Below are 25,912 nucleotides of genomic sequence, written 5' to 3' on the forward strand. Positions count from 1 at the left end.
ACACATCCTCCCTAACTCAATGTAATACCTAGCTCACTGCTAACACATCCTCCTTGCTAACTCAATGTAATACCTAGCTCACTGCTAACACATCCTCCCTAACTCAATGTAATACCTAGCTCACTGCTAACACATCCTCCTTGCTAACGCAATTTAATACCTAGCTCACTGCTAACACATCCTCCCTAACTCAATGTAATACCTAGCTCACTGCTAACACATCCTCCTTGCTAACTCAATGTAATACCTAGCTCACTGCTAACACATCCTCCCTAACTCAATGTAATACCTAGCTCACAGCTAACACATCCTCCTTGCTAACTCAAAGTAATACCCAGCTCACTGCTAACACATCCTCCCTAACTCAATGTAATACCTAGCTCACAGCTAACACATCCTCCTCAGTAACTCAATGCAATACCTAACTCACTGCTAACACATTCTCCTCGCTAACTCAATGTAAGGGAGCGTATCTATGTTCCCCGGGTCCTATGTTCCCAAGGTCCTATGTTCCCTGCTTTGTATGTGACCGGGGAACATAGGACCCTGTGGGCAAATCTTTTTCCGTAGGATGGTAGGGGCAAGTACCGCCTTTTTCGACTCTGATTCGCCTGTGATCGGTTAGAATGTCTCTCCTCCGATTGGTTATGGTTAGGGCTAGGTTTAGGGTTAACCCTCACCCTAACCCTAACCCTAACCCTAAACCTGACCCTAACCCTTTGCACCCGGGGAACATAGGACCTGGGTAACATAGGGATGACCCCCTCAATGCAATACCTTGCTCACTGCTAACACATCCTCCTCGCTAACTCGATGCAATACCTAGCTGACTGCTAAGATTTGCCTTGCTAGCTGATTCTTGGAATAATACATAGCTCGCTGCTACCATCTTATCACGCTAGCTGACTGTGACAGTGTGATGGAAAACAAACATTAATTGGGAATTGGCACAATTGACACACCCACAGAAAACCTACTGCTGCATTAAAGCCAAAAGTGCAAATTGAAGCCAATTGTATTATCTGAAGATATTTTTTATGAAATGATCACAATAGTAGCGATGAAACTTGGGGTTGTTCATCATATATTTAGAGGACTTGTGCCACCCCAGGTCCCACATGGACACGCCCCTGCTGTGATTGATGTTTCAGAAATATGGCTAAAATTAAAGTTCTTTGTTTTAAATACTTTTAAATACTACTACACATTTGCAAGCTTATTCTAACTATGTAAGCAAACAAATAAAAAATCTAGAGAAAGTGAATAGTTTAGGTTTTGTGGGTGTCGACTAGACTATAAATACATTGATTCATTGGTGCCAAGACTGTGTGATGTATTTAGTTTCCTTGATTACAATGATCATCGACGTACTGATTGCACGCATTGCCTATTTTAACCACAAGAGGGCGTCCGTGTTAAAGGCGTAACAAAACGAGAGATTATGGCTAGCGATTGTGTGCTAGATTGCGCCCCATATTACCTGCATGCAAGGCATTTGATTGCATTGTAGTTTGTTTACATAAAGTTCATAACTAATCAATTCAGGCAATATTTTTCAGAGCAATATAATTTGCACACCCCAGCAAATTAATTAAGCTGTTGTAAAACAATTAATTTCTGTATTTTTTTGTGTAGGGGATAATCACTTCTGAAACACCCTATCAACCATTTTAGAAGAAGTGAATTTGATGCAGAGTTGAAATTTAGTTAAACTTTTCCCCAACCCATAACAATATGAATGACTGGAAGCACGACTGCTGTGTCACCATCCGTACTACCGTTGTTACTCTCCCCATGGGTTTGGCCAACATTTGATGTCCAATCACCTAATGTGACTTCAAGGACAAGCGCAAAGGAATCATCATGCCAGTTCCAATTTCTTTAAAGACTTCATAGACAATAACTAGACAGGTGTCCCTTTTAATTTTGGAACTAATTTGCAGAAGAAAAAAACCTGAAGATCAAGAAAGGCTTGTTGGCTTTAATAATTTAGGCCTACATTAATCTCAAATATCGTTTCCTACCTCCCCTCCTCCCTCCCTCCCTCCCTCCCTCCCTCCATCCTTCTCTTCCTCAATGTGATGACACCATTTCCTTATTAGATTACATTTTTCAAAAAAAGGAAAGGAAATTCTGCAGGAACTGGAAAAAGTCTCATGCTCGGGAAAACAACCAAGGCACAACCAAGCAAAACACCCCGGGGGTTGGGCTGGGGGAGGGGTGGAGTGGAATGGCATGGGGGGCTGGGGGCTCCGGTCTGCTTCCACGTTTAGAGTTTGCGCACCTGCGTGTGACCGCCGATATCTGAGGAGTTAAAATCCTCGGAGATACCAACCCCTACCTCCGGAGTGGGAGGTGCTGGTGCCTGTCTGAGAGCAGTCGACATCCCCGAAACATGGACTGGAAACGGCTGGTGCAACAACACCAGAAATGCGCGAATTATTCGGCTGGATTACAAACTATTGACATGTTTCGCTTCATAGATTAGTAGTTCCCTATCTCCATTGTCTGGACAACTGCGCGTCATTCAACGACACATTTGATTTTTTTATCTTTTAGGAAGAAAGAAAACATGTCACCGAAATTTTGGGCATACTTGTCACTTTTGTCAGTTTTTCAGACATGGTAGGTGATGCATTTTATTTGACATGTTAAATGAGAGAGTGAAACGGCTGCGCTGCTCTAATTGGAATGTTTGCAATGTGAACTTGGGGACGATGTCCACTTAAACTTAACCTTTTAAGTAATTCCGACGAATGCCACTCTGACAGAAATGTGGACGATGCTTGGCTTAGTAGCCTGCCATCATTCAGTCTTAAACAATCTGTATTTCATTAAGCGTCTAAATCAAAAGATAATTGGTTGTCTCATGTATCCTGAGCCACCTATGGCTTAAAAATATACATATCGGTATTAAGTTTGGACATGGATAATAATAATACAAATTACAATTATTAATATAAAAACGGAACAATGCATGACGGTGAGTTTGTGAACAAAATTTGATTAGTTTTTCTCTCCAGCACTCAAACTGTCGTATACGACGAGGACTACGAGGACGTAACCGTTAACCAAATGTTGGCGCCAAAAACACATGAAACGGACGCCACGGAAATACTCAACAATTTGCTAAAGGAATACGATAAGAAGTTACGGCCAGACATCGGAGGTAAGTCCCCCTGCCACCTACACTGCTCTCTGCTCAAGTAGGCTACCTGCTCTGCAGCAGGCCTATGCCTCTCCACTTAGCCTTCATATAGTTTGGGACTGAAGTCTGTGTCTCCCAACCTCTTCTCTTTTGCACCTGTATGTCTGTGCAACTGTCAAATATTTAGAATATTTTCTCACCATTACTATCTATTAATCAATCACAAATCACAAACGGTTCATTGAACAATCAATCAGTGTTCGATCCCCTGAACACCAAAACATAATTGATTCCTAGTTAGTCGTGTGGCCTCCAACTTACGGGTAGTAGACTAGACTAGACATAATGGAAGCCATCTTGTCCTATCACAAATTACATTGCAGATGGTATGCATGTTTTTTAATTTTTGCTATTTGCTTTTCCCAATCTCTTTGGTACATAAAATGACACAATAACTAAATACCTCAGTCCGAACATTGTCAAAAAGATACCCCTGCCACCAGACACCAGCTGGTAGATATGACCATTTGGCAGGAAAATCATTCAGGGTTGCATTTTTTAATAATTGCTTGGCTGAAATCTATGGCGTTTTTACTTTCAGTTTGAGGCAAAATAGTTGTTTACAGATCGATACCTCTACAATCAGTATAAAACGGTAGAATGTATTTAAATGGATTGCCAACTCAGTGTCACTAATATGCTACCTTCAAACACACCTGTGTGTGTGTGTGTGTGTGTGTGTGTATGGCTTGTGATGGAATATGTGCCAGGGTGTGTGCCCAAAGTATCAAAGATGACAGTGTTATTCACTAACAAGGTGATATTATTGCAGTATATTCGTGTCTCAGAAAGAGAGAGAGCTTTTGCTTGTCAATAACTTTTAATAAGGCCACTGGTGTGTGTGTGTGTGTGTGTGTGTGTGTGTGTGTGTGTGTGTGTGTGTGTGTGTGTGTGTGTGTGTGTGTGTGTGTGTGTGTGTGTGTGTGTGTGTGTGTGTGTGTTGGGGAAGAAACAGGCTTCCAATCTCCCATGAAATGCATTAAACTAGTGACCCGACGCATTATGTGCTACATAACAGCATTGATATATTTCCAACTGATTGTTACTGGAGGAAGCCACTGCAGAGAGGTCAGGGTGTGTTCCACTTCTTGTTGTTATTTACTGGAGCCGGCCAAAGAAATTCCCTACCTTGATTTTCTGGTGTGTCTCGTCTCGGCCTGAGAAGATTCTCCAGCTCTCTACTGGGGAATGCTTGTACTCGTAGAAATATACGTGCACATCACTACTCCCCAAGTTAAAGCTAGACAACTATATCTGTATAGAAATACCTCATGGTCAAATAAAAGATTGCAGCCAACTAGTGCCCCTTGTACAAGCAGTCAAGTTTGGTTAAAATCATTGTTGATTTCAAGATAAGTTTTGATTAAACCAATTGAAAATGACAGGGCAGTTAACGGGGCTTGGCTACAGCCATCTTGTGCTGTTAAGGTAATCTCAGCTACCTCTGGTGCTCTGACTGATTGGCAGCTCTGTAACTGCTGGCTATTTTTACCCTCCATTCCACAATGTTTATTCTGGCAGAGCACAAGTGGACCTGATGACTGAAGACAAGTGGCACACTACATTCAAGATCCATTTCAATACAAAATAAATGGAAATACATGGGGACTTGCCATCTTATCTCTGGTCGGGGAGAGAGAGAGAGAGGGAGAGAAAGAGAGAGAGAGAGAGAGAGAGAGAGAGAGAGAGAGAGAGAGAGAGAGAGAGAGAGAGAGAGGGAGGGAGGGGGAGAGAGAGAGAGAGAGAGATGATGATTGATATGATTAAATTCTTTGCGGGTGGCACTCTCCTAGAGGTGAAAAAAAGTATCTATTCCTCTCCATTGTCTGGAGCCACCTTTGAAATGACCAATCACTACTTACTTAATAAGAAAGTCTTCCTACTCAGTGCTGGCCTGGAGCTCAAACACTGACTGTCGTGACCCGGACGGTGCACTAGTTTGGTTTCAGCTGCTAAGCTAACCACCTTGGCTGGATTCCAAAAAGTTACTCTGTTCCTCACACTTCAAGCTCCAACATTATCAATCAAACAATGAACTGGGAGTGATTGGGACGGCTGAGCTGCTTCAGTATCATTAAAAGGTGGCTTTGACCGTTAATGATCTGACCAATCACAACCTTCTAACTTTTTATCCAATATTGTTATGCGTTGCCAATGGGCAGCAGTGTTATATGTTCATGTCTGATGACGTATTTGAAGAATCGCTAAACACTTCCTCTTCGGACTCACTGATGGATCCTCTGTCCCACCAAGATGAGTCAGTGGCCGATTTATCTTCTGGTTGGCCCCGAGACAATTTGACAAAAGTGGGTATAATGGAGATCTAGAAAAACATCTGGAGATTTAGCAGGAAGTGCGCGGTAAATAGATACAGACGTTTTGAAAGCAGCTCTGGTTCCAGAGACATGCTCCCCCATTTAGTTTTTCAATTATCCTTCTCCTCATATACATCTGGGCCTCAGGGGGGGGCCCAGCGACATGATTAAATACATTCTCCTTGTCCTGTCATTATATTCTTTCAACACGGAGCCACTTAGCAGAATTACTGGCGATACGATTATAACCCGACTTGCTAGTGACAGAAGTAAACAACCTGATTAGAAAATGAGGTTTGGAATTAACATGCTAGCAATTTACATGCTGATGGTTTTGTGGCGCACATATCCTCACTCTTCAAGGGTGCCCATTATATTAACATTGGCTAAGACATACAGGTAGGACAAAACCTTATTTAGTAGTATTTTGATTTTACATGCACATTGCATTGTTCATGTATGAAATCAGTTAAACTACAGTTGTGTATAGCCAATATCTAACCACCATTACCAAATATGCAATCCCTTACAACTAGGTTAAATTATTCAATGTTCACCATTTAAAATTAGAATAAACATATGTTCCCACTGGGTGAGTAGCTTGTTTATATGTTGAAAAGGTGAAAACCTTGCAGCCGAGGCTAAAAATTGGCGGAGATCAGCGAGAGAGAGGGTGGGACTTCCGGGCGAGGGATATCCACAGAAAAGTTATTAATTCTTCTCATTGTTGTTCTTTCATCCCTCCTCCCATCCTACCTCTTTTTGCTGGTGTCAGTAGAAGCCTTTCAATTAGAACAGATGTACACAGTTCATAGCAAGATGGACGTTCTTGGCCATCTTGGTTCTGAACACTAGGAATGGAACGGAATGCAGCATGAGCGTTCTGTTCCGTCACCGTGCTAAGATGGCAGCCAGGGGAATTAGGAAAATTGGCTTCGGACTGGAGAAGACACACGCGTGACCCAGGAAGTAGACCGTATGAGTCACAGTAAGGCGAAGACTCATTGCTCCAGATGTGTACTTTACAGATCCAAGTGACTGTCAGGGTTCCTCCAGTCTTCCCCGTAGCTCTGGTTCTGTCAGGCGCTGGGTGGTGCCCTAGCTGGCAGTCGCTCTGGGATGACAGGGAAGCCCGGGTAATTGGGTCATGGTGTCCTGGCCTCAGCAGGAGGAGCAGGAGAACCTACATGTCCTTTCTGGTCTCTCTCTCTCTCTCTCTCTCTCTCTCTCTCTCTCTCTCTTATATCTTTTATATCCTGTTCAACAGAGCAGGGCTGTTTATTCTTTTTTTTATTATTATTATTCAGATCCCCATTAGCATCCACAGCTGTGGTCGCTAATCTTGCTGGGGTCCACATAAAACAAAAAACAATACACACTCATAAACATACATACAGTACAAAAATCTATCAATATCACATAAATTAGAAACACTGCAATACAACACTTCAATACATTGTACAAACATCATTAACCTCTCAATATAAAATAAAAAAAGTTCAAGAAAAAAGTTCAAGTACATCAAGCATAGAGAGTCATTCCTGTTGTGTAGATTCCCTCAGTATCTGTTATAGTGATTTTTTTCTATCTTTTACTAGTGCTGTCAGTTTAACGCGTTATTAATGGCGTTAACGCAAACGCTCTTTTGGCTTGGCAAACATAGTTTTTTCACCTTCTGTCTAGCAACAACTTGTCACGTTAGAAAAACTACAACACCATACCGGATCTAGCTACACCGGAAACAAAACAACAAGCATGCCGCACAAACTTGTTGGGGCAAGCAAGGATACGCAGAAGGTGAAAAACTCCTTAAAAGTGTGTGTGTTTGTGTGTCACTCTGTTCGAGCCTGCACGAGAGTTCAATGTTGTCATTAGCTGTTACGTGTTTCTGACCATTCGCAGTTCAAGGCCCACCTGGGCTGTACCACTTCGGGAGGGGCCACTCAGTCCCCTCTAAACAAAATCGACTTGGTTGCGACGTTGACAGTTTGTGAGTGTTGCGTCTGTTGAGTGAGTGAGAGGTTGCGGGCGCACAGCTCAGGCTGCCGGACGGCGCTGCAAGGAACTTTTATAAACGCAATATTGTTATCCCACAGTAATCAGCCCGACAGCCCCGAAACGTTAACGGCCCACGGGGAATTCTCCCGACTCTCCCGATTACCACTCAGCCACCACGTCTGTGTGTGTGTGTGTGTGTGTGTGTGTGTGTGTGTGTGTATTTGTGTGTGTGTGTGTGCGTGCGTGCGTGCGTGTAGGCGTTATTCGATAGGAATAACGCCTTAGATAAGAATAATCATACTGGTTTAAATAATAAATGTTATAGTATTTCCCATCTTTGCTGAGCAAGAGTTGTGTTCGAAAGTTCAGTGATTGAAACAAATAAAAGCCTGGGCCATTGAAGTTTTACGGTAGGCTTAACACTGTCATGCACCTACCCGATGTCAAGTGGACCGGGTTGAATTCACTGCGGGTCTCTCTTCTTACTGTCCTTCTCAACATCTCACTAAAAGGCTAGCAGCACGAAATCAAGGGATATTTAGAATAGAAAAAAATGTACGATTAATCGCGAGTTAACTATGACATTAATGCGATTAATCGCGATAAAATATTTGAATCATTTGACAGCACTAATATTTACCCTTGACGCTTCTTATGCTAATTGTAAGGAATTCCACTGACTGACGGCTCTGTAAATGACTGCCTTGTTTAGTTGATTTGTTTTGGGCTGTTGGAGGTCAAAGCAGCCTTTTCTGACCAGTCTAGTCATATGACTGTGCCTTGAGCCTGTTTGAACAAGAAAAGAAAATCGGGTTTCCTATCAACAACGGCATTTTGGATAAACATTACAAGACTAGATGTTACTTTAGCCTCAAAGGTCAACCATGACAGACTGTTATGCATCTTCATGACATTAGTTTTAAAAGTACATTGAAGAGCCAATCTTGCAGCTGGACCACACAACCATACAGTACCCTAAGTGAGAAAAAAAATAGAGCCTGAATCACCTGATTCCTGACTGAAGGTGTCACATAGTAAGAGCATTTTCTAGCCCCTAGTACCCTGTCCCATTTTTACAGCAATTTAATCAAAATGGTCTGACCTTAACAACTGTTACAATCTATTATAATGCCATGTAATTTAATTTTCCTTACTTGCTCTATTGGAATACCCATAGATAGATTTAAACAGGAGTCTTGGTACCGGTCTTATTAATAAATACCCTGGTTGGTTGGTCAACAACTTGGGTTAAATTAAAAGTATTGACTTTTGAAAGAAGCTTCTTCTTCAGATGGCAATCTGAAGAAAGGTAGTCAATGTTGAAATCTCCCAGCATAAACAATTTTTTGTTTTTGTCAGAAATGTTATCAATGAGGTTACATATTCCTATCAAGTATTGTATTCTAGCATTCGGGGGCCTATAACAACAACCAAGCAGTATAGGCTTTGAATGTGGTCGGTGAACCTGAACCAAAAGAGCCTCTATATCATCCACCATTAAATCATTACTCACTTTAGCTGGTAGTTGACTCTGTATATACATGGCAACACCACCTCCATTTTTATTCCTGTCTATCCTAAATAGAGTGTAGTTCTGTATGCTCAATTCAGAATCCGCTAAAGAGGAGTCTAGGTGAGTTTCACTCAAAGCAAGGACATGTATGTGATTAGATTGGACAATTTGGTCTATTTCATGGATTTTGTTTCTCGGACTACATATGTACAAATGAGCAATAACCAAGCCCTTTTTTGGTAGGCCTAGGGTTAAGCTTGTCAATTTGTCTTTGTAGAGAACCTTAAATTAACTGAATGACCTAAGTCGCTCAGCTTGACCATACCAGTGTCTACCTTTGGCCTTGTACTCTTGGCCTCACAATGAGGCGATCATAGCTGATGATGGCGTAATCTCCTTCTGCTCCTCCTTCATAGCAGGTAGCAGCTCAGCTCTTCTCTTCCTCACCCTTTCAGAAAAGTCCTCACTAATGTAGATTGAGGTGTTCTTCAGGTTGGCTCTAGCCCTGGCCATGACTAGCAGTTTATCCTTGAAGCGCAGCAGCTTGATCACCACTGTTTTCGGCTTTTCCCTGTTGCCTCTGAACTTCCCATTCCTATGAGCTCTCTCAATTTCCACAGAGGTCTCCATCTTCAGCGTCGTGGTGAACATCTCTGGCACTTTAGCCTCTGTTTCATCCCATGTTTCATCCTCTTTGTCAGGACCCAGACCATTTATTACAAGATTATTCCTCCTGCTTTGATTCTCTAGGTAGTCCATCTGCTCACACTTTCCCTTTGCAGCTTGACCTAATTTCCGATTGTTCACTTGCTCGGTTAAGCTCTCGAACTCACTTTGTTGCACACTTAGATCTTTCTTTAACTCATCAATATCACTTTGAGAGTAATTCAGGCTCACCTTAATTTCTTGTAGCTCACTCAGAACTGAGTCCACTCTTTTGTTTGTTGAGTCGTTGATCATTTGAGAAAAACTGTGAAATGCAGTCTCCTGCCTCTTCAGCAGATTCTCATAGAAGTTCTTCTGTTGGTCCAGTCATTCCATAACAGTGTCCATTGTCACAAATTCAGGATCACCAGGATCATCGTTTGAAGCACCTTTTTTGTTCTTCTGTTGCCATTGCGACCAGTCATAGTTGAACAGCTCCAACTTTCCTAATCCAACTTTTAGGAATGATATACAGCAGACTTTCTTACCAAGATGTTACCAGCAGTATGTTTGTTGCTGTTTACAGCTTTGGAACTCAGTCCTTCAGATCTCTCCACTTTTAAAAACCATCCACCATGTATGAAGCTATGGAAGGAGGTATTTTTTAATAGCACAACATATGGCTCTCAAAATGTTCAAAGAACGCGAACCACGCCTATAGAGGTAACCAACTTTGATAAGTCTAAACGTAGGAGTCTTAGTGGCGCGCTAAGAGTGGACGTTATCGGGAAACCGGGCCCTGGTTAGTAGTGGTTAGGGGCTAGCACCTACCGACCTCATGTTGAGATATTCATCACTATAACAGGATTAAAGATGACAACACCTAGATGGGAGAGGGAGGGCCTCAAAACATCACAACAAAAGAGTCTGTGTGTGTGTGTGTGTGTGTGCCTGTTTTTGTGCGTGCGACACGTGTGTGTTAACAAGCTCCGTGAACTATTTTACCAAGAAAAAAAAGTTCCATGTACAATTTGTTGTTTTATAAACCCACACAATAATACCTTTTTTTTTTATAAATGAGCATAATGTTTTTGTCAAGGCGCGTTCAGAACATTGCTGACTCATTTTGAACATCAATGCATCAAAAAAATACACAAATAATAGTTATGTGTTCACATGCGCTTGGAGCCCAAAAAACGGAACCGTTGTGACAGAATGGATCAGCATAATTGAATTTTATATAGTCTGCTTCCTAATTCATTTTTTCCATCTATCCATGGCATTTCAAGGGATGGAGAAAAGTAATATTTAACTCTACCCAAGCTTTACTTTTACTAAACCCCTTCATCACAACAACAGCAGCAGCAGCAGCAGCAGCAGCAGCACAGGACTCGTTAGAGGCCAGTTTGCAAGGTGCTGCCGCATCTTGTCTGGCTCACGATTCCAACTCTTATGATATATATCCAAATCTTAAGATCTATATCCAAGAAAACATGGCTCATTATTTTAAAAATATATAATAAACAAAACAAGAATTGATTTCGTGTACGTTGTTGGAAGAGGTGAAGGATACACCGGCGGCGGTGAGCTTACAAGCAAACACGGATCAATGAGCTGAGGGTTTGGCTCAGACGCCGATGTCCAGTGTCACTGTTGTAGGAAGGGGCTGTGTTTGTATTGAGGGATAAACCCTCTTTACGCCTTCTTCTCTGTTGAGTCAGGATAAGATGTTTTCTCTCCAGAACACAGCTCTGGCCCCACTGCCTCCCTCCGTCTCTCTCTCTCCGCTACTCTACTCTCTACTCTCTTCACCAACTTATATTTCTTCTCTCGATGTCCTATGTTCCCTTCATTCCCTGTGTCTCTCTCTCACTTACTGTTTTCCTCTCTCTCTCTTTACTGTCTTACTCTCCGATTGCTTTCTCTTCTCTGCATCTCTATCTCCACCTTCTCTCGCCCATCTCCATTTGTCTCCCTCCTCTCCATCCCTCTGACTATTGGAAGCTTTCAGTCAGCTACTGATTAGAATGACCTCGTATAAAAAAAAACGTCCCCATACTCCTGCACGTCATCTAGCATCTCAAAGTCAAGTGAAATGACCATCCATCACACGGTCCATCCGGGGTCTGACGGCACTCCGCCGAGCCTTTCGCGATTCCGTTCTGTCAGCAGTTCCCCGAATGTTTTCGGGGTCTTCCTGCTGTCCCCCCTCACAGGTATAAAGGTTAAGAATATAAGGAGTATGATATTAGGACTCTAGGATAGAATGATCATAGAATATAGGGACACTAGAGACTCAAGAGCAAAAGTACTCTAGAATAAAAGGACTAGAATATAGGGACTCTAGAATTTGGGAAATTCAGAATAGAAGTACTATAGAATACAGAAGGACTCTAGAATAGGATGATTCTAGAATATAGAAGGACCAGAACATAGGGGCTCTATAACGGAGGGCCTCGAGAGTATACAAGGACTCTAAAATATAGAAGAGATCTATATGAGAACAACTCTGAAATATAGGGACTCCAGAAGGCAGAAGTGGCCTATTTTCTGCTCAACAAAACGCTGCATTATTCATAAAGTAGGACTGCACCGCTAACAGTTTTCCCTGCTGAAGCCGATCTCCAGTCCTTTGAACTTTGTTTGTGTTAAGAAAAGGTTTAGGATAATTTAGGAATTGGCTGTCATCAACAATATATGCAGTACATTTACCTTTTGTGGTCCTGTACACAAGTAAAAGTTATTTTAACCTTGATTACTTACTCCATAAGATCATAGGTTTAGGTTTGTAAGTAATAGTTTAAAGAACAATGTTAAAGACTAGACAACTAGTTTGGGTCAGTACGGCCCGTGACCAGGAACTAACCAGACGTCTGCATTAACAACTAGCACTCCTCGTCCACGTGTCCCTTCAACAACTTATGAACAGACAGAAATAGATGCTGTATGAAAGATTTGATATTGATATGTTGTTATTCAAGGGCAAAGTTCAACAAAGGCTGATATATATGTAAAGTATCTGATATTGTTCCCGCAAACCTAGTTTTATTTGTTTCCAGAACACTTCTGCTAGTGGTGCATCTCTGCTTCACTGTGCTGGTGCTCTGTTCCCTAATACATGATACTGTCAGGGTTAGTTTGGCTTGCATCTTAAATCAGCTGTATTTCTCCAGGTGCATCAGGTTTAAATGCTGATCTGCATATTATATTATTATATATAAATTATACACTCAGCCTGATAAATAATACACAAGAACTTCCCTGTTCATACACTATAGGCGGCGGCTGAGGTCGGTATATTTAGGGCATCTACAGCAGTGTATCTAACCTATGTGTCCTGATCCCACGGGTCTCTAAATATGCATATGTGGGGTCTTAGGCACTGCTGGCTTATTATAGTGCATTTTTTATGTTAACATATTTAATTTAAAAGGTGCAGAAGGTCGTAGCCACGGGCAAACTGCTATTAATTGCCTAGTGTTGCACGATGTGCATATGTTCACGGGAACATTGATAAAAAAGGTTGATGTGATTGGGTTACAACAATGTGTGTTGAAGCAGATGAAGGAAAATGCAAAGAGTTTGGGTCGCAGAAATGGTCAGACCTAAAACCCGGAAGGTTGATGAAGGGTGATGTTCGTTTGCTGATAAAGGTATTGTCAAGCCAACAAAAGACTCTCCTTCTAGCAAGTGCACATGGTGGTTTTCAATGGACTAATAAGTTTATGCCATAGAGCTGTAGGCCTGTTACTAAAGCTGTCATAAAACCTGAGGCAGGTCCTGAGTTTTCAAACAATAAGAGTATTAATAGGAATTTAGAACATTTATCGCATGGTGATAATCCTTTGAAACTTGACGTTTCAATTTGCTTTGCACATTAAACTGAATTTATATGCAGTGCATGTCTGTTTGTATATCACAGTCTAAAATCTAGATAATTTTTAATTAATTATATTTAATTTAATGTAGTTAATTTGAAAAACTATAATTCTCTCCTCTCTGCTTTACCAAAAGAGCGCAATGAATAGATGTAACCTAATAACGGCTATCTTTATACACTTCATTTATTTCACACGATAAAACTTTGTCCTGAGACACAAAAAGGTACATAAGTTCAGTTAGTGAACTGCAGCCTGCTCGAGCTTGTGCATTCAGAGCACTGGAGTGGGAGTTCCGGGGGTTGAGACAATAATGAATTGCCAACGAATGAATGTTGCACCAATTAAGGGTCGAAAGAACAAATATTTTGCCCTTTTCTGCAATTGGACATCACTTCCTTCCCTTTTCTCTGCAAAACCAGCCAGGTTAAAATAAACTATGAATCAGTCCATAGGCAATGCAACCGAGAGAGTCGCGGAAGGTCGATTTTTTCATTCACGTAGTCCCTTTAAGGGTCTGTTGGCCTTAAAGGGAGTACAGTGACAGTGGCATTGGCTGGTCTCATAAATGCCTCCACATGGGATATCTTCAAGCCTTGCTGCAGTGGGATAGTCATAATCTTATCTGCAGTGGAGGATGCCATAATCTTCTCTACAGTGGATTATTTAATGTCTACAGTGGTTGATTTCATATGTGTCTACAGTGGATGTTACCATCAATGCCTTCACAGGGGATGATGTCATAAGTATCTAGATCCCCAAACGTACCCGGGAGAAATCAGCAAGAACTTTATTTCCTGGTTGCAGATACCTTTGATTTTATTTAATATGCATTCATTGTCACTTTCCCCGGCAGACAAATTAAAACTATTATATTACAGGAGAAAACTATCTAGGTGCATCTAAACCCTGAGAGATTATTAATAACTCAAATTGCCAAGAGTTAATTAACTTCTGGTTTGCATTTCTAACGGCCACCTCACAGTTCCCAGCTCAACATCCCTGCGTGGCGCCACGGTCACATGCAGACTGCGGAGCGAACCTTGGGCAACAGAGCCACTCATCGCCTCAGGTGCTCTTTCCCAAAGGACTGTAACAAAGAGGACTCATCTCAGACTGTCCAAAGTCTCTCAGCCTTCCTTTCCTTACTTTTTTTAGTTTGTTTCCCTAGTACTAACAATTGACAACATTTAGTTGTTATGAAGGTAATTAAGGGGCAGGTAGGGGAAAGTGGGGCTAAAGGATGCCTAAAAGTAGACCATGGACAGTCGGGATTGAACCCAGAACCTTTTGGTTCGGAGTCGGAACACCCTTACCACTAAACTGTCCTGCCCCCAGCACTTCACATTTACACATTATATTCATGCATCACATTCATGCATCTGGTCTACGCTGGCACACATATCACACCGATCTTATTGAGAGAATCTCTTGTGAATTTTCTTGATCAAGGGTTCTCCAGTCCTCAAGAATACGACCATCCAGCTCTCAGTCGACCTGCTCCCTCCACCCCCTCGGATCTGCTGCTGAAGCAGAGACCTCAGAGCTCTTAAAGCTTCATCCATTCACCCCTTCATCGAGCCCTCCCTTTTTCTGATCCAAAACAACAGTGATGGAGTGGGGCAGGAAGTTCTTTAAAAACGACACCCATAGGGTGAGCAATAGCTGTGGAAAACAGATTTGTGCATCTTTGTAGGAGTAGTGAGGAGCAGTGCAGCTGCCCCTGGTTAAGCAGGAGAAGATGGGTCCTGGCTGAGCCCTGTAATGACCCCATGTGAGAGTGCTTAGCCCGAGCACAGCACAGCTGACAAATCTCCATCTTAAAACCATCAGCACAAAATCAATTAAAATGAAATCAGTCTCCTAAAAGGGCCTGGGTTGTAATGAAGGCAAGGGGCGAGGAGGAGGAGATAGTGGTTGGTGTTCAGAGGAAGAGGTGGTCGTCTTCAGCAGGAGGTGGTGGTGTTGGTTGGGAGGAGGAGGAGTCTGAGGAGGAGGTGGTGTTGGTTGGGACGAAGAGGAGGAGGAGTCTGAGGAGGAGATGCTTGGGGTTGGGAGGAAGCGGAGGAGGAGTCTGAGGAGGAGATAGCTGGTGTTGGGGGTGAAGAGGAGGAGGTGGTGGAAGTTGGAGGGAGGAAGAGGAGGATAATTCTGAGGAGAAGGTGGTGGTGTTGGTTTAGAGGGGAGGGACAGGTCCCCATCTCAGAGGCCTGTAGCTTTGAATTACAGTCGCTGCTGGACCCCCCAGACCATTATGCCTTCCTGCCTTTGCGACGGACATGCAACCTGAGCCCGGGGTTGTAATTACAGGACGGGACAGGAATACCAGCTCGTATTTTCCACCGCGCCCCCTTCTCACTTTAATTTCGCACAAACTGGAACGCAACCAAAATTCAGCGGATGTGTTGTCAGGAATATTCACTGTTTGACAAATTGTTTGTGCTTAGAGAATAGCCAGTTTAAATTCTCCGCTCTCTATATATAGCGCTGTCTAATAAATGTCTCCCACGGGTCCTTTCTTAAATGTGTTTGTTTGTGACATCCGACATGTGTCCCTTACATAATCAAATCGGCTAAGAAATTGGACCATCTCATTATATACACAGGCCATCAGCGGTTTGGCTGCCTCTCTTTCTCCCCCAGGCTCATAATGGATGTTCATGGGGTTTTGATGGTCATTAGGCCCGTCATTGGGGCTGTTGAGGCTGAATTAATTAACACATCCATCCAGCAGTCGCTGGATGGTGAAAGCTCTGCAGTCAGACAGGGGTAACGGTGGGGGAAGAGGACAGGAGAGGCAGGAACAGAGGCCAGGATCCCAGTCTTCCCAGGGGAGTACGTCTTTCAGATGGGTCCCTGATGGCGGGGGAATCGATGCAGGTCTGCGATCTGTCTACCGGGTCTCACTGTGGAACTTGGAGGGAGGCATGTTGTGTGTGGTGCAGTGGCTCTGTTTAATGAATGTAAGAATTCCGTTTTCATGCAAAAGTTGTTTTCATATTAGTGTGGTCGCCAGTCGCAGTCCACACAGAGAATACCAATTCACACACCTTCTCTCAATTTAGCCGGCAGGAAAGGTCTGAATCCCATGACGATTAGGCACAAGGCTGGTGGTTCAGCTGTATCCATTTGGGAGACCGTTTACAGCTTTCGGTGGTGAAAAAACATAGGCTTAACCAGCCAAAACAAAGAGGGGAGATGTGGTCAGACATCTATCAGGCGCAGTGTGGACATGGCCCTAGCGGAGGACGTTAGTGATGTCTATGTCTATTACCAAATGGCGCATTCACCAGGGAAAATAACATTATTTGCTGTACTTTCTGCCTCAAAAGTTTAAGACCTTAAAGACTTGTAGGTTATAGAAGCATGGGGAACCAAAATGTATTTTAGAACGTCTACAGAGTCAGCATGTTCCTTGATTACGACCTGTCTCAGTGTTAAACTGAGGAAGAAAAAAATATGTGTTGCACATTTTTGACAAGTGTTTACAAAAGGTGCGATGGTGCCAGACTATCACAAGATATCAGGTGGGTGTTAGAGGTACTTTGCTTTATTTGAAGCTGAGGCTGCTCGATTCTTACAGGCACAATGAGAACGATTAGAAAAGATCTGCTTCCAAATACTCTGTATCAATCGCACAGACGCAAGACACGACTATATAACCAAGGAACCATAATAATTGACATTTTGATTGAATTTGAAAATACAATGTTAATCATCTTTTTCATGTTGGAAGTATGAAATCAATTGTGCAATCTGATAACATTTCATCACCCAATATTATTAAGATGACCTCATTGACACATCTGTAAACTTGAGAATTTTAATAACCAATGATGCTCTTCTAAGAGTCAACAGCCACTAGATTATATTAAAAAATCTGATTTGCAATGGCTTTTGAACATGAAATTGAAAAATCGTCGATTTGATGTGAAATTCATGTATATCGGCAATCGTATAATTTAAATTTATAAAGATTGGGAATCAGCCATCACCATTAAGGTCTGTTCATTTAATCAGTTTCACTTTCATTGCTCAGATGAATGTGATGCTCTCCTTTTTTGCTGCGATATTAAAGCAATTTAATGTTGAATCCCCGACCGTCAAGCCACAGATGAATTCACTTGTATATAGAATAAACAGAGTATATATATATATATATATATATATATATTCTATATCTCTCCAGTGTTGAAAAGAGCACTTTTAGCAGCTGTGATGAATGGAAGTAATTAAGTTGTCTTAGCAGAGAGATGGTTGCAGATGACGGGGGACATTAAGGTGAGCTCCATTCATTAGAACCTCTCTCCCCAAGGCTCAAACCCGAGGCCCCACTCTTATTGAACCCCCATACTCTGTCTCTATTGGACTCACACACACACACACACACACACACACACACACACACACACACACACACACACACACACACACACACACACACACACACACACACACACAAACACTCACGGACACACTTTCGTAAAAATATATGCTCAGATTCTTCAAATCTTTTTCTTTTTTTGCAGTAAAGCCGACCGTCATCGGTGTGGACATCTTTGTAAACAGCATCGGCCCTGTGTCCTCCATCGACATGGTAAGTTGACGGTAGCCCTACGAAGATGAACTGTCTGCACCAACCACACACACACCCACACACACTATATCCTTTCTGGAGATTCTGGCTGATATATACGGTGAAGAACTGAAGTTTTATTTTTTAATTTGCACTCCTTGTGTTGATATCCTTTAAGTGTGACTTTAGACGTTCCCCATTGGTTTCAGTTTGAAAAACGGGTGTAAAGCAGTGCAGTTATCAGACTGGCATGAAAAGATATAACAGGAACACTCCAAGTATTATCACCCCCCCCCCCTCAGGGATAATCTGCTTAGGGCCACGGGGACGGAGGGTGTGTGGGTGTGTGCGTGTCTAGTCCCGGGGGTACCCGGGAGTCCGAGCGGGGCTTAAGCCCATTGTATGACGGAGAAGAGGAGAGGGAGAGGAGAGGGAGAGAGTATGTGAGGGGAGTCAGGAGTAGAAAGAGAGATGGAGACAAAATATAGGAGATACAGAGAAAGGAGGAGAGAGAGGAGGAGGCAGAAAGAGGGAGAAAGAAACAGAGTTAGAGGGAGAAAAACAAGGGAGGGGAAAGAGATCAGAGAGGAGGAGGAGAGCTTAGGGTGGATGTATCCTAAAAGATATCCAGAGGAAATAAAGTAACAGAAACCCGCAAGAGGGATAGAGAGAGAAAGAAAGTCATTAAACCTTAAGAACACAGATACTAAGGGCCCTATTTTAACGGTCTGAAACACAAGTGAGAAGCGCCAAACGCAAGTAGCTTTGTGGAAGGTTCTATGGCGATGTCGCTATTTTACCGGCAGATAAATTACTCTTGTACCCGGCGCAAATCTAAAAAGGGTTGGTCTGAAGTAGCCTAATTACCCGTAGGTGTGGTTTGGGTGTTACGTGCAATAAACCAATGAGAGTGCCGTCTCCCATCCCCTTTAAGAGCCATGAGCGCATTTTAATCTGACGAGTTGATCTTCTGACACCGCGTTTGCAGTCTCCGATGAGCAGTGTTTGGAACGTTACTTTAAAAAAGTAATTAGTTATAGTTACTCACTACTTACTTGTTCCAAAAAACTTCAGAAATACTGAGTCCTCAAATAAATTTCGGCAAAGAAAACTTAACACACATAAGATATGCGGTAACTGTGGTTCTATTTAATGTTATACGCAATACATTAACAAACATCGTTTCTTACCAGTATTGTATGCATTATCGTTATCGACTTGAGTTCCTAATATGCATGTGTCCCCCCGTTAATATACATTTCCATGGACTGTATTATGCGTTACGTGTTTAGTTTGCGTGTGTTTAAACAGATGGACGCACACACACGCGCCCGCATTCATTAAGTCTTTTACACATACACACACGCGCGCCCGCATTCATTCTTTTTAACACTCACTCGCGGTAAAACAATGTTTTCTCACGATCAAATACTCATCAATCCTAAAAGTTATGGGCTTGTACACGTCTGTGTCAAGAAAATATGTGTTTGCTGTACAGTGTTTGCAGATGCATTGATTTAAAAGTACAACTTATTACCGCTGTATCAGCTGTTCTCTCCCAAATAATTTACCAAGAATGTGTGGCTAGGTAGATGAGAGAAGCAAAGTGTATGCGCAAGGTACACAAGCAACATTATGCATGCGCCCTTAAAATAGCATCTGAACAACGCGCCACTGACTTTAAACCAGGTATTTCCTGGTTTGTGGCTGAATATTTTTCTGAAACTGCAAAATAGCACCAGGGAACGTTTGCGCCAGAACACACCTCCTCCTTTTGCCGAACCGCCCCTTGGGTTGCAAGGTCATTCCCTAATTTACAGACGCGACGCGGTGGAGGGAAAAAAACGCTCTGCGCCAGTTACAAACTAGCAACGACACATGCGTCAGTGTAGAAAGTCAATTGCGCTGGATGCAAGATAGGGCCCTATGAGTGGAGTTCATTTTTAATGATAAGTATATCAGTGTGTCTGGTTTTAGAAAAATACTGCAGGGACTATTATTTAATTCAGAGAGCTACTGTAGTGATTCGTTCATAGAGTGTTGCGTTGATTATACTCCCATTCAGAGAAATATTCTAGTGACTAAACTTTTAGAGAGATACTGTGATGAGTATACACCCTCATTCAGAGAGCTATTGTGATGAGTTTACATTCTCATTCAGATAGATATAGTGGTTATTATATGCATTCAAAGAAAGAAGTGGTGACTATATGATCATTTAGAGATGTGGTGACTTTACTCATTCAGAGAGATATTGTGGGGACTATACTCTCATTTAGAGAGAGCGGTAGTGACTACTCTCATTCAGAGAGAGCTGTAGTGACTGTTCTCATTCAGAGAGAGAGAGAGAGCTGTAGTGACTGTTCTCCTTCAGAGAGAGAGCTGCAGTGACTGTTCTCATTCAGAGAGCTGTAGTGATTGCTCTCTTTCAGAGAGAGAGCTGTAGTGACTGTTCTCATTCAGAGAGAGAGAGAGCTGTAGTGACTGTTCTCATTCAGAAAAAGAGCTGTAGTGACTGTTCTCATTCAGAGAGCGGTAGTTATTGCTCTCTTTCAGAGAGAGAGCTGTAGTGACTGTTCTCATTCAGAGAGAGAGAGAGGGCTGTAGTGACTGCTCTCATCCAGAGAGCTGTAGTGACTGTTCTCATTCAGAGAGAGAGAGCTGTAGTGATTGTTCTCATTCAGAGAGAGAGCTGTAGTGACTGTTCTCACTCAGAGAGAGAGAGCTGTAGTGACTCTTCTCATTCAGAGAGAGCTGTAGGAACTGTTCTCATTCAGAGAGCGAGATAGAGAGAGAGCTGTAGTGACTGTTCTCATTCAGAGAAAGAGCTGTAGTGACTGTTCTCATTAAGAGAGAGCTGTATTGACTGTTTTGATTCAGAGAGCTATTGTGACTGCTCTCATTCAGAGAGAGAGAGAGAGAGCTGTAGTGACTGTTCTCACTCAGTGAGAGAGAGAGAGAGAGAGAGAGAGAGAGAGCTGTAGTTACCCTTCTCATTCAGAGAGATGTAGTGACTGTTTTCATTCAGAGAGCTATTGTGACTGCTCTCATTCAGAGAGCTGTAGGAACTGTTCTCATTCAGAGAGGGAGAGAGAGCTGTAGTGACTGTTCTCATTCAACGAGCGAGAGAGAGCTGTAGTGACTGTTCTCATTCAGAGAGAGAGAGAGCTGTAGTGACTGATCTCAGTCAGAGAGAGAGAGCTGTAGTGACTGTTCTCATTCAGAGAGAGCTGTTGTGACTGTTTTCATTCAGAGCGCTATTGTGACTGCTCTCATTCAGAGAGCTGTAGGGACGGTTCGCATTCAGAGAGAGAAAGAGAGAGAGAGAGAGCTGTAGTGACTGTTCTCACTCAGAGAGAGAGAGCTGTAGTGACTGTTCTCATTCAGAGAGATTTGTTGTGACTGTTTTCATTCAGAGCGCTATTGTGACTTCTCTCATTCAGAGAGCTGTAGGGACGGTTCGCATTCAGAGAGAGAAAGAGAGAGAGCGAGAGCTGTACTGACTGTTCTCATTCAGGGAGAGAGCTGTAGTGACTGTTCTCACTCAGAGAGAGAGAGCTGTAGTGACTCTTCTCATTCAGAGAGCTGTAAGAACTGTTCTCATTCAGAGAGAGAGATAGAGAGAGAGCTGTAGTGACTGCTCTCATCCAGAGAGCTGTAGTGACTGTTCTCATTCAGAGAGAGAGCTGTAGTGACTGTTCTCACTCACTGAGAGAGAGCTGTAGTGACTCTTCTCATTCAGAGAGAGCTGTAGTGACTGTTTTCATTCAGAGAGCTATTGTGACTGCTCTCATTCAGAGAGCTGTAGGAACTGTTCTCATTCAAAGAGCGAGAGAGAGCTGTAGTGACTGTTCTCATTCAGAGAGAGAGAGCTGTAGTGACTGTTCTCATTCAGAGAGAGAGAGCTGTAGTGACTGCTCTCATCCAGAGAGCTGTAATGACTGTTCTCATTCAGAGAGAGAGAGAGAGAGCTGTAGTGATTGTTCTCATTCAGAGACAGCTGTACGGACTGTTCTCATTCAGAGAGAGAGCTGTAGTGACTGTTCTCACTCAGAGAGAGAGCTGTAGTGACTGTTCTCATTCAGAGAGCTGTTGTGACTGTTTTCATTCAGAGAGCTATAGTGAATACTCTCATTCAGAGAGCTGTAGGAACTGTTCTCATTCAGAGAGAGAGATAGAGATAGAGCTGTACTGACTGCTCTCATCCAGAGAGCTGTAGTGACTGTTCTAACTCACTGAGAGAGAGCTGTAGTGACTGTTCTCATTCAGAGAGAGAGTTTTAGTGACTGTTCTCACTCACTGAGAGAGAGCTGTAGTGACTGTTCTCATTAAGAGAGAGCTGTATTGACTGTTTTCATTCAGAGAGCTATTGTGACTGCTCTCATTCAGAGAGCTGTAGGGACTGTTCTCATTCAGAGAGAGAGAGAGAGCTATAGTGACTGTTCTCATTCGGAGAGAGAGAGAGAGCTGTAGTGACTGCTCTCATTCAGAAAGAGCTGTAGTGACTGTTCTCATTCAGAGAGAGCTGTAGTGACTGTTTTCATTCAGAGAGCTATTGTGACTGCTCTCATTCAGAGAGCTCTAGGGACTGCTCTCATTCAGAGAGAGAGAGAGAGCGCTGTAGTGACTGTTCTCATTCAGAGAGAGCTGTAGTGACTACTCATTCAGAGAGAGCTTTAGTGACTGCTCTCATTCAGAGAGAGCTGTAGTGACTGCTCTCATTCAGAGAGAGAGCTGTAGTGACCGCTCTCCTTCAGAGAGCAATGTGGTGACTATACTCTCATTCAGAGAAATCTGGTGACTAAACTCTCATTCATAAAGATACTTGGGGGACTGTACTCTCATTCAGAAAGATACCGGGGTGACAATAATGTAATTCAGAGAGAGATAGCCTGTAGAGACTAGATCTGCTCAAGGTGTAGTCCGGAGACAATGAAAACGAGACATAAACATTATAATCAATGAGGAAACGAGAGAGCATGATTCAGGAAGGTCATGAAAACAGTGCGTCTACGATGTAGGGAAGAACAGATAAACTGTACTTTATTAATCCCAGACAGGTTGTCACCGCCGAAATTACGAAAAGACCAGAATTTATGTTATTGTTTATAATGTCAAGTAACATGTTGAGTAGTAGTGAAGTTTGGTTTCCTCTGAAACTTTTCTTATCTCAGTTTATCCATGGCCTCCGCAAACGTCCATACCGATATTGATTGGAGGCTGTGCCCTCCACTTGTAAATCGCTTTGTGAAAGTGTCAAGCATCAAACTGTATTTGACTCCGTGTACATAATTGTACGTAATTATGAGCCGACAGCAGTGAAGTCATGATGGGGCTCGAGAATCTTTCTGATAACAAAGAAAAATAACTTGACTTTAGCTAACACTAAAACACTGTAAATAACATTTAACAACATTATCATCACTTACAATTTGCCCAAAAGGATCAAACCAAACAAACAGCAGCCATAAACCCCTGCTGGGACACAAAGCAATGAATAACATTACATTTAAATAAATTAAGAGACAAAAGAGAACTGGAAAGACAAAGGGCCAAGTGGCATCGTTGGCCCGGGGCCCAGGTGGCGGTGGAGAGCAAGGCACCGCCTGCCGGTGAGTCTGGTGATGAAACACCTGACACACACACACACACACACACACACACACACACACACACACACACACACACACACACACACACACACACACACACACACACACACACACACACACACACTCACACACACAAAAGCCCATCTCTACATGGACTCCATCCAACGCAGTCAACCATATCGCCTGCCTGGCGTTGCGCTCTACAGATAGAGAGACACTCCCCCGCTTATCTTTTCCTTTGTCTTGATGTCGCTGACTGGCTGCCATGCTCCAAGGGGCCAGGGGGGCCATGTTGGCTCCGCAACATCGTCATGATGGACAAATTACATTTCAAAATGCTAATTATTTTTTTACAGTATGAATGCAATTAGAAGGTAAATTAGCACAGGAATAGGTGGTAATTATGCTACACGCATGTGATTAAGTGGCACCGTGCCACAATTAACGTATTCGTATATATATGTTTTGGGAGGACGTGGCTCGCTGAAGTCCAAACACAGCCCAAGGATTCTAGCTGCCTCACATTAAATTGCACCAGGCAGCATTTGAATGACCGAGGTCCACAGTCTTCCTGCAGGGTTAGGGTAAGAGTCCTTAAGCTAGATGAGTGCTTACCCCTACCTTCTCCCTAATGACTGTATGAATATATCTGAATGAATGCAAGTCCCTTTAAAGCATCCCTTAAAAAATACTGAAAAAAATGAGTAATATGTACATGTGCATGCATGCAAGGTGTGACTTAATGTGCTTGAGGTAGCATAGAATATTCAGAAAGGTTAACATAAAATTGAATGTGTGGTTATAACTTTGTGTCGCAGCCATCTTGAAATATATTTTTAGAAGTTGATGATTGATCGAAAGTCGTCCTTCCCTTTAATTGACTATTTTTCCTCCACAATCCATTCTGAGCCTCAGCATCAGACTCTCCAGAGACCAAACGGAGGGGGACGTCACGGTGATGAAAGAGAGAGGCGGCTCCCCCTTGACGCCCCATTCCTATTACTCTGTATTGATCTCCAATTGGCTTCCATGGGCAACCCTTTGTAATCAAGGAATTTAGCTAAGCCATGGTGAAGTGCATTCACTCACTCTCTCCCTCTGAGATGGAGAGAGAAAAAGTGAGTGAGGGAGAAAGAGAGAAAGACAGACAGAGACAGAGAATAAGAGAGACGGAAAGAGACGATGTTGAATTGACAGAAAGATAAACGAAAGTGCGATCGAGATATTAGGCTCCCCAAGAAATGACATTCATAACAATTAATTTCCTTCTGAATGGAGGTCTGGCAGTAAACCCACTGACAGTCGGCCTACACACTAATGGTGGTGCCTACACGATGTGGCATGCAGCTTCTGGGACAACTTTCATTAGTTTTATCACTGGTGGTGCACCAGTGCTCGACTACCAGGCCGCACTGCGGGCCGGAATGAAAACGTGCTTCCACCCCCATGGACATCAGACGCTTTGGAATCCTCTCTATGAATAATCTCACATGTTTTATAAGGGACTAATGAAACCCTTATCATGTTCATTAATATTAATGATAATGATAAAAAATGATAACAAATAATTATGCCCCGCAAGATCATAAGCACTGGTTGCCGGCACCTAATAATAATGATACAAATAATATAGTTCTGTTTATATATGTTATATATGTAATATATGTTTATTATACTGTTTTCTGCTCCGATGCTTTGTGTGTGAACGAAAAAAAAGAAGACTTTTGTTCGTATTTGTATCGCAGGTCAATTGAGTCACAGGTTCTCAAAAAAAACCTACCAACAACAAACGAAACCAAGCCGTGGCAGCAGCGCGAGGTGTACAGATGAATCTCTACGACCTAATGAAGTAGTCAGCGTGCCTTCCACATAATGGCACTCTGGGTAATAGCGTTATCAAAACATCTCACTGAGATGCTAATATGCAGCAGGGAAAAAAAAAGAAATCGCTTAATCACCATGTAAAGAAGCCTCGCTGCATCATTTCCCAGTCTACAAAAAAAAAAAACAGCCCTGTGGGGATTAATCGGACAGCCGCCTTCATCCATTTGGGCTGAACACTCTTGCAGGAGGGTTGATGGAATGGCAGGCGATATATAGACGTCTGTCAACTTACTTTTATTCTATTGTTTGGATTGTAGACGAGACCGTAGTAGAGGGGAGAAAA

General features: G+C 42.6%; 1 protein-coding gene across 1 annotated transcript in view; it reads left to right on the forward strand.

Moving 5' to 3' along the window:
* Positions 1-2,476: 2,476 nt before the first annotated feature.
* Positions 2,477-25,912, forward strand: part of gabrg3 (gamma-aminobutyric acid type A receptor subunit gamma3) — a gene marked incomplete at its 3' end in the record, with an annotated part of 53,779 nt that continues 30,343 nt past the window's right edge. Inside the window, exons 1-3 of the mRNA XM_079739821.1 lie at positions 2,477-2,625; positions 3,024-3,169; positions 18,087-18,154. Coding sequence (XP_079595947.1) covers positions 2,573-2,625; positions 3,024-3,169; positions 18,087-18,154 — 267 coding nt within the window. The 5' untranslated portion in view covers positions 2,477-2,572. The remainder of the gene's footprint in view (positions 2,626-3,023; positions 3,170-18,086; positions 18,155-25,912) is intronic.

The sequence above is a fragment of the Pollachius pollachius genome, assembly GCF_949987615.1.
Source record: "Pollachius pollachius genome assembly, chromosome: 7".
Taxonomy (NCBI): Eukaryota; Metazoa; Chordata; class Actinopteri; order Gadiformes; family Gadidae; genus Pollachius; species Pollachius pollachius.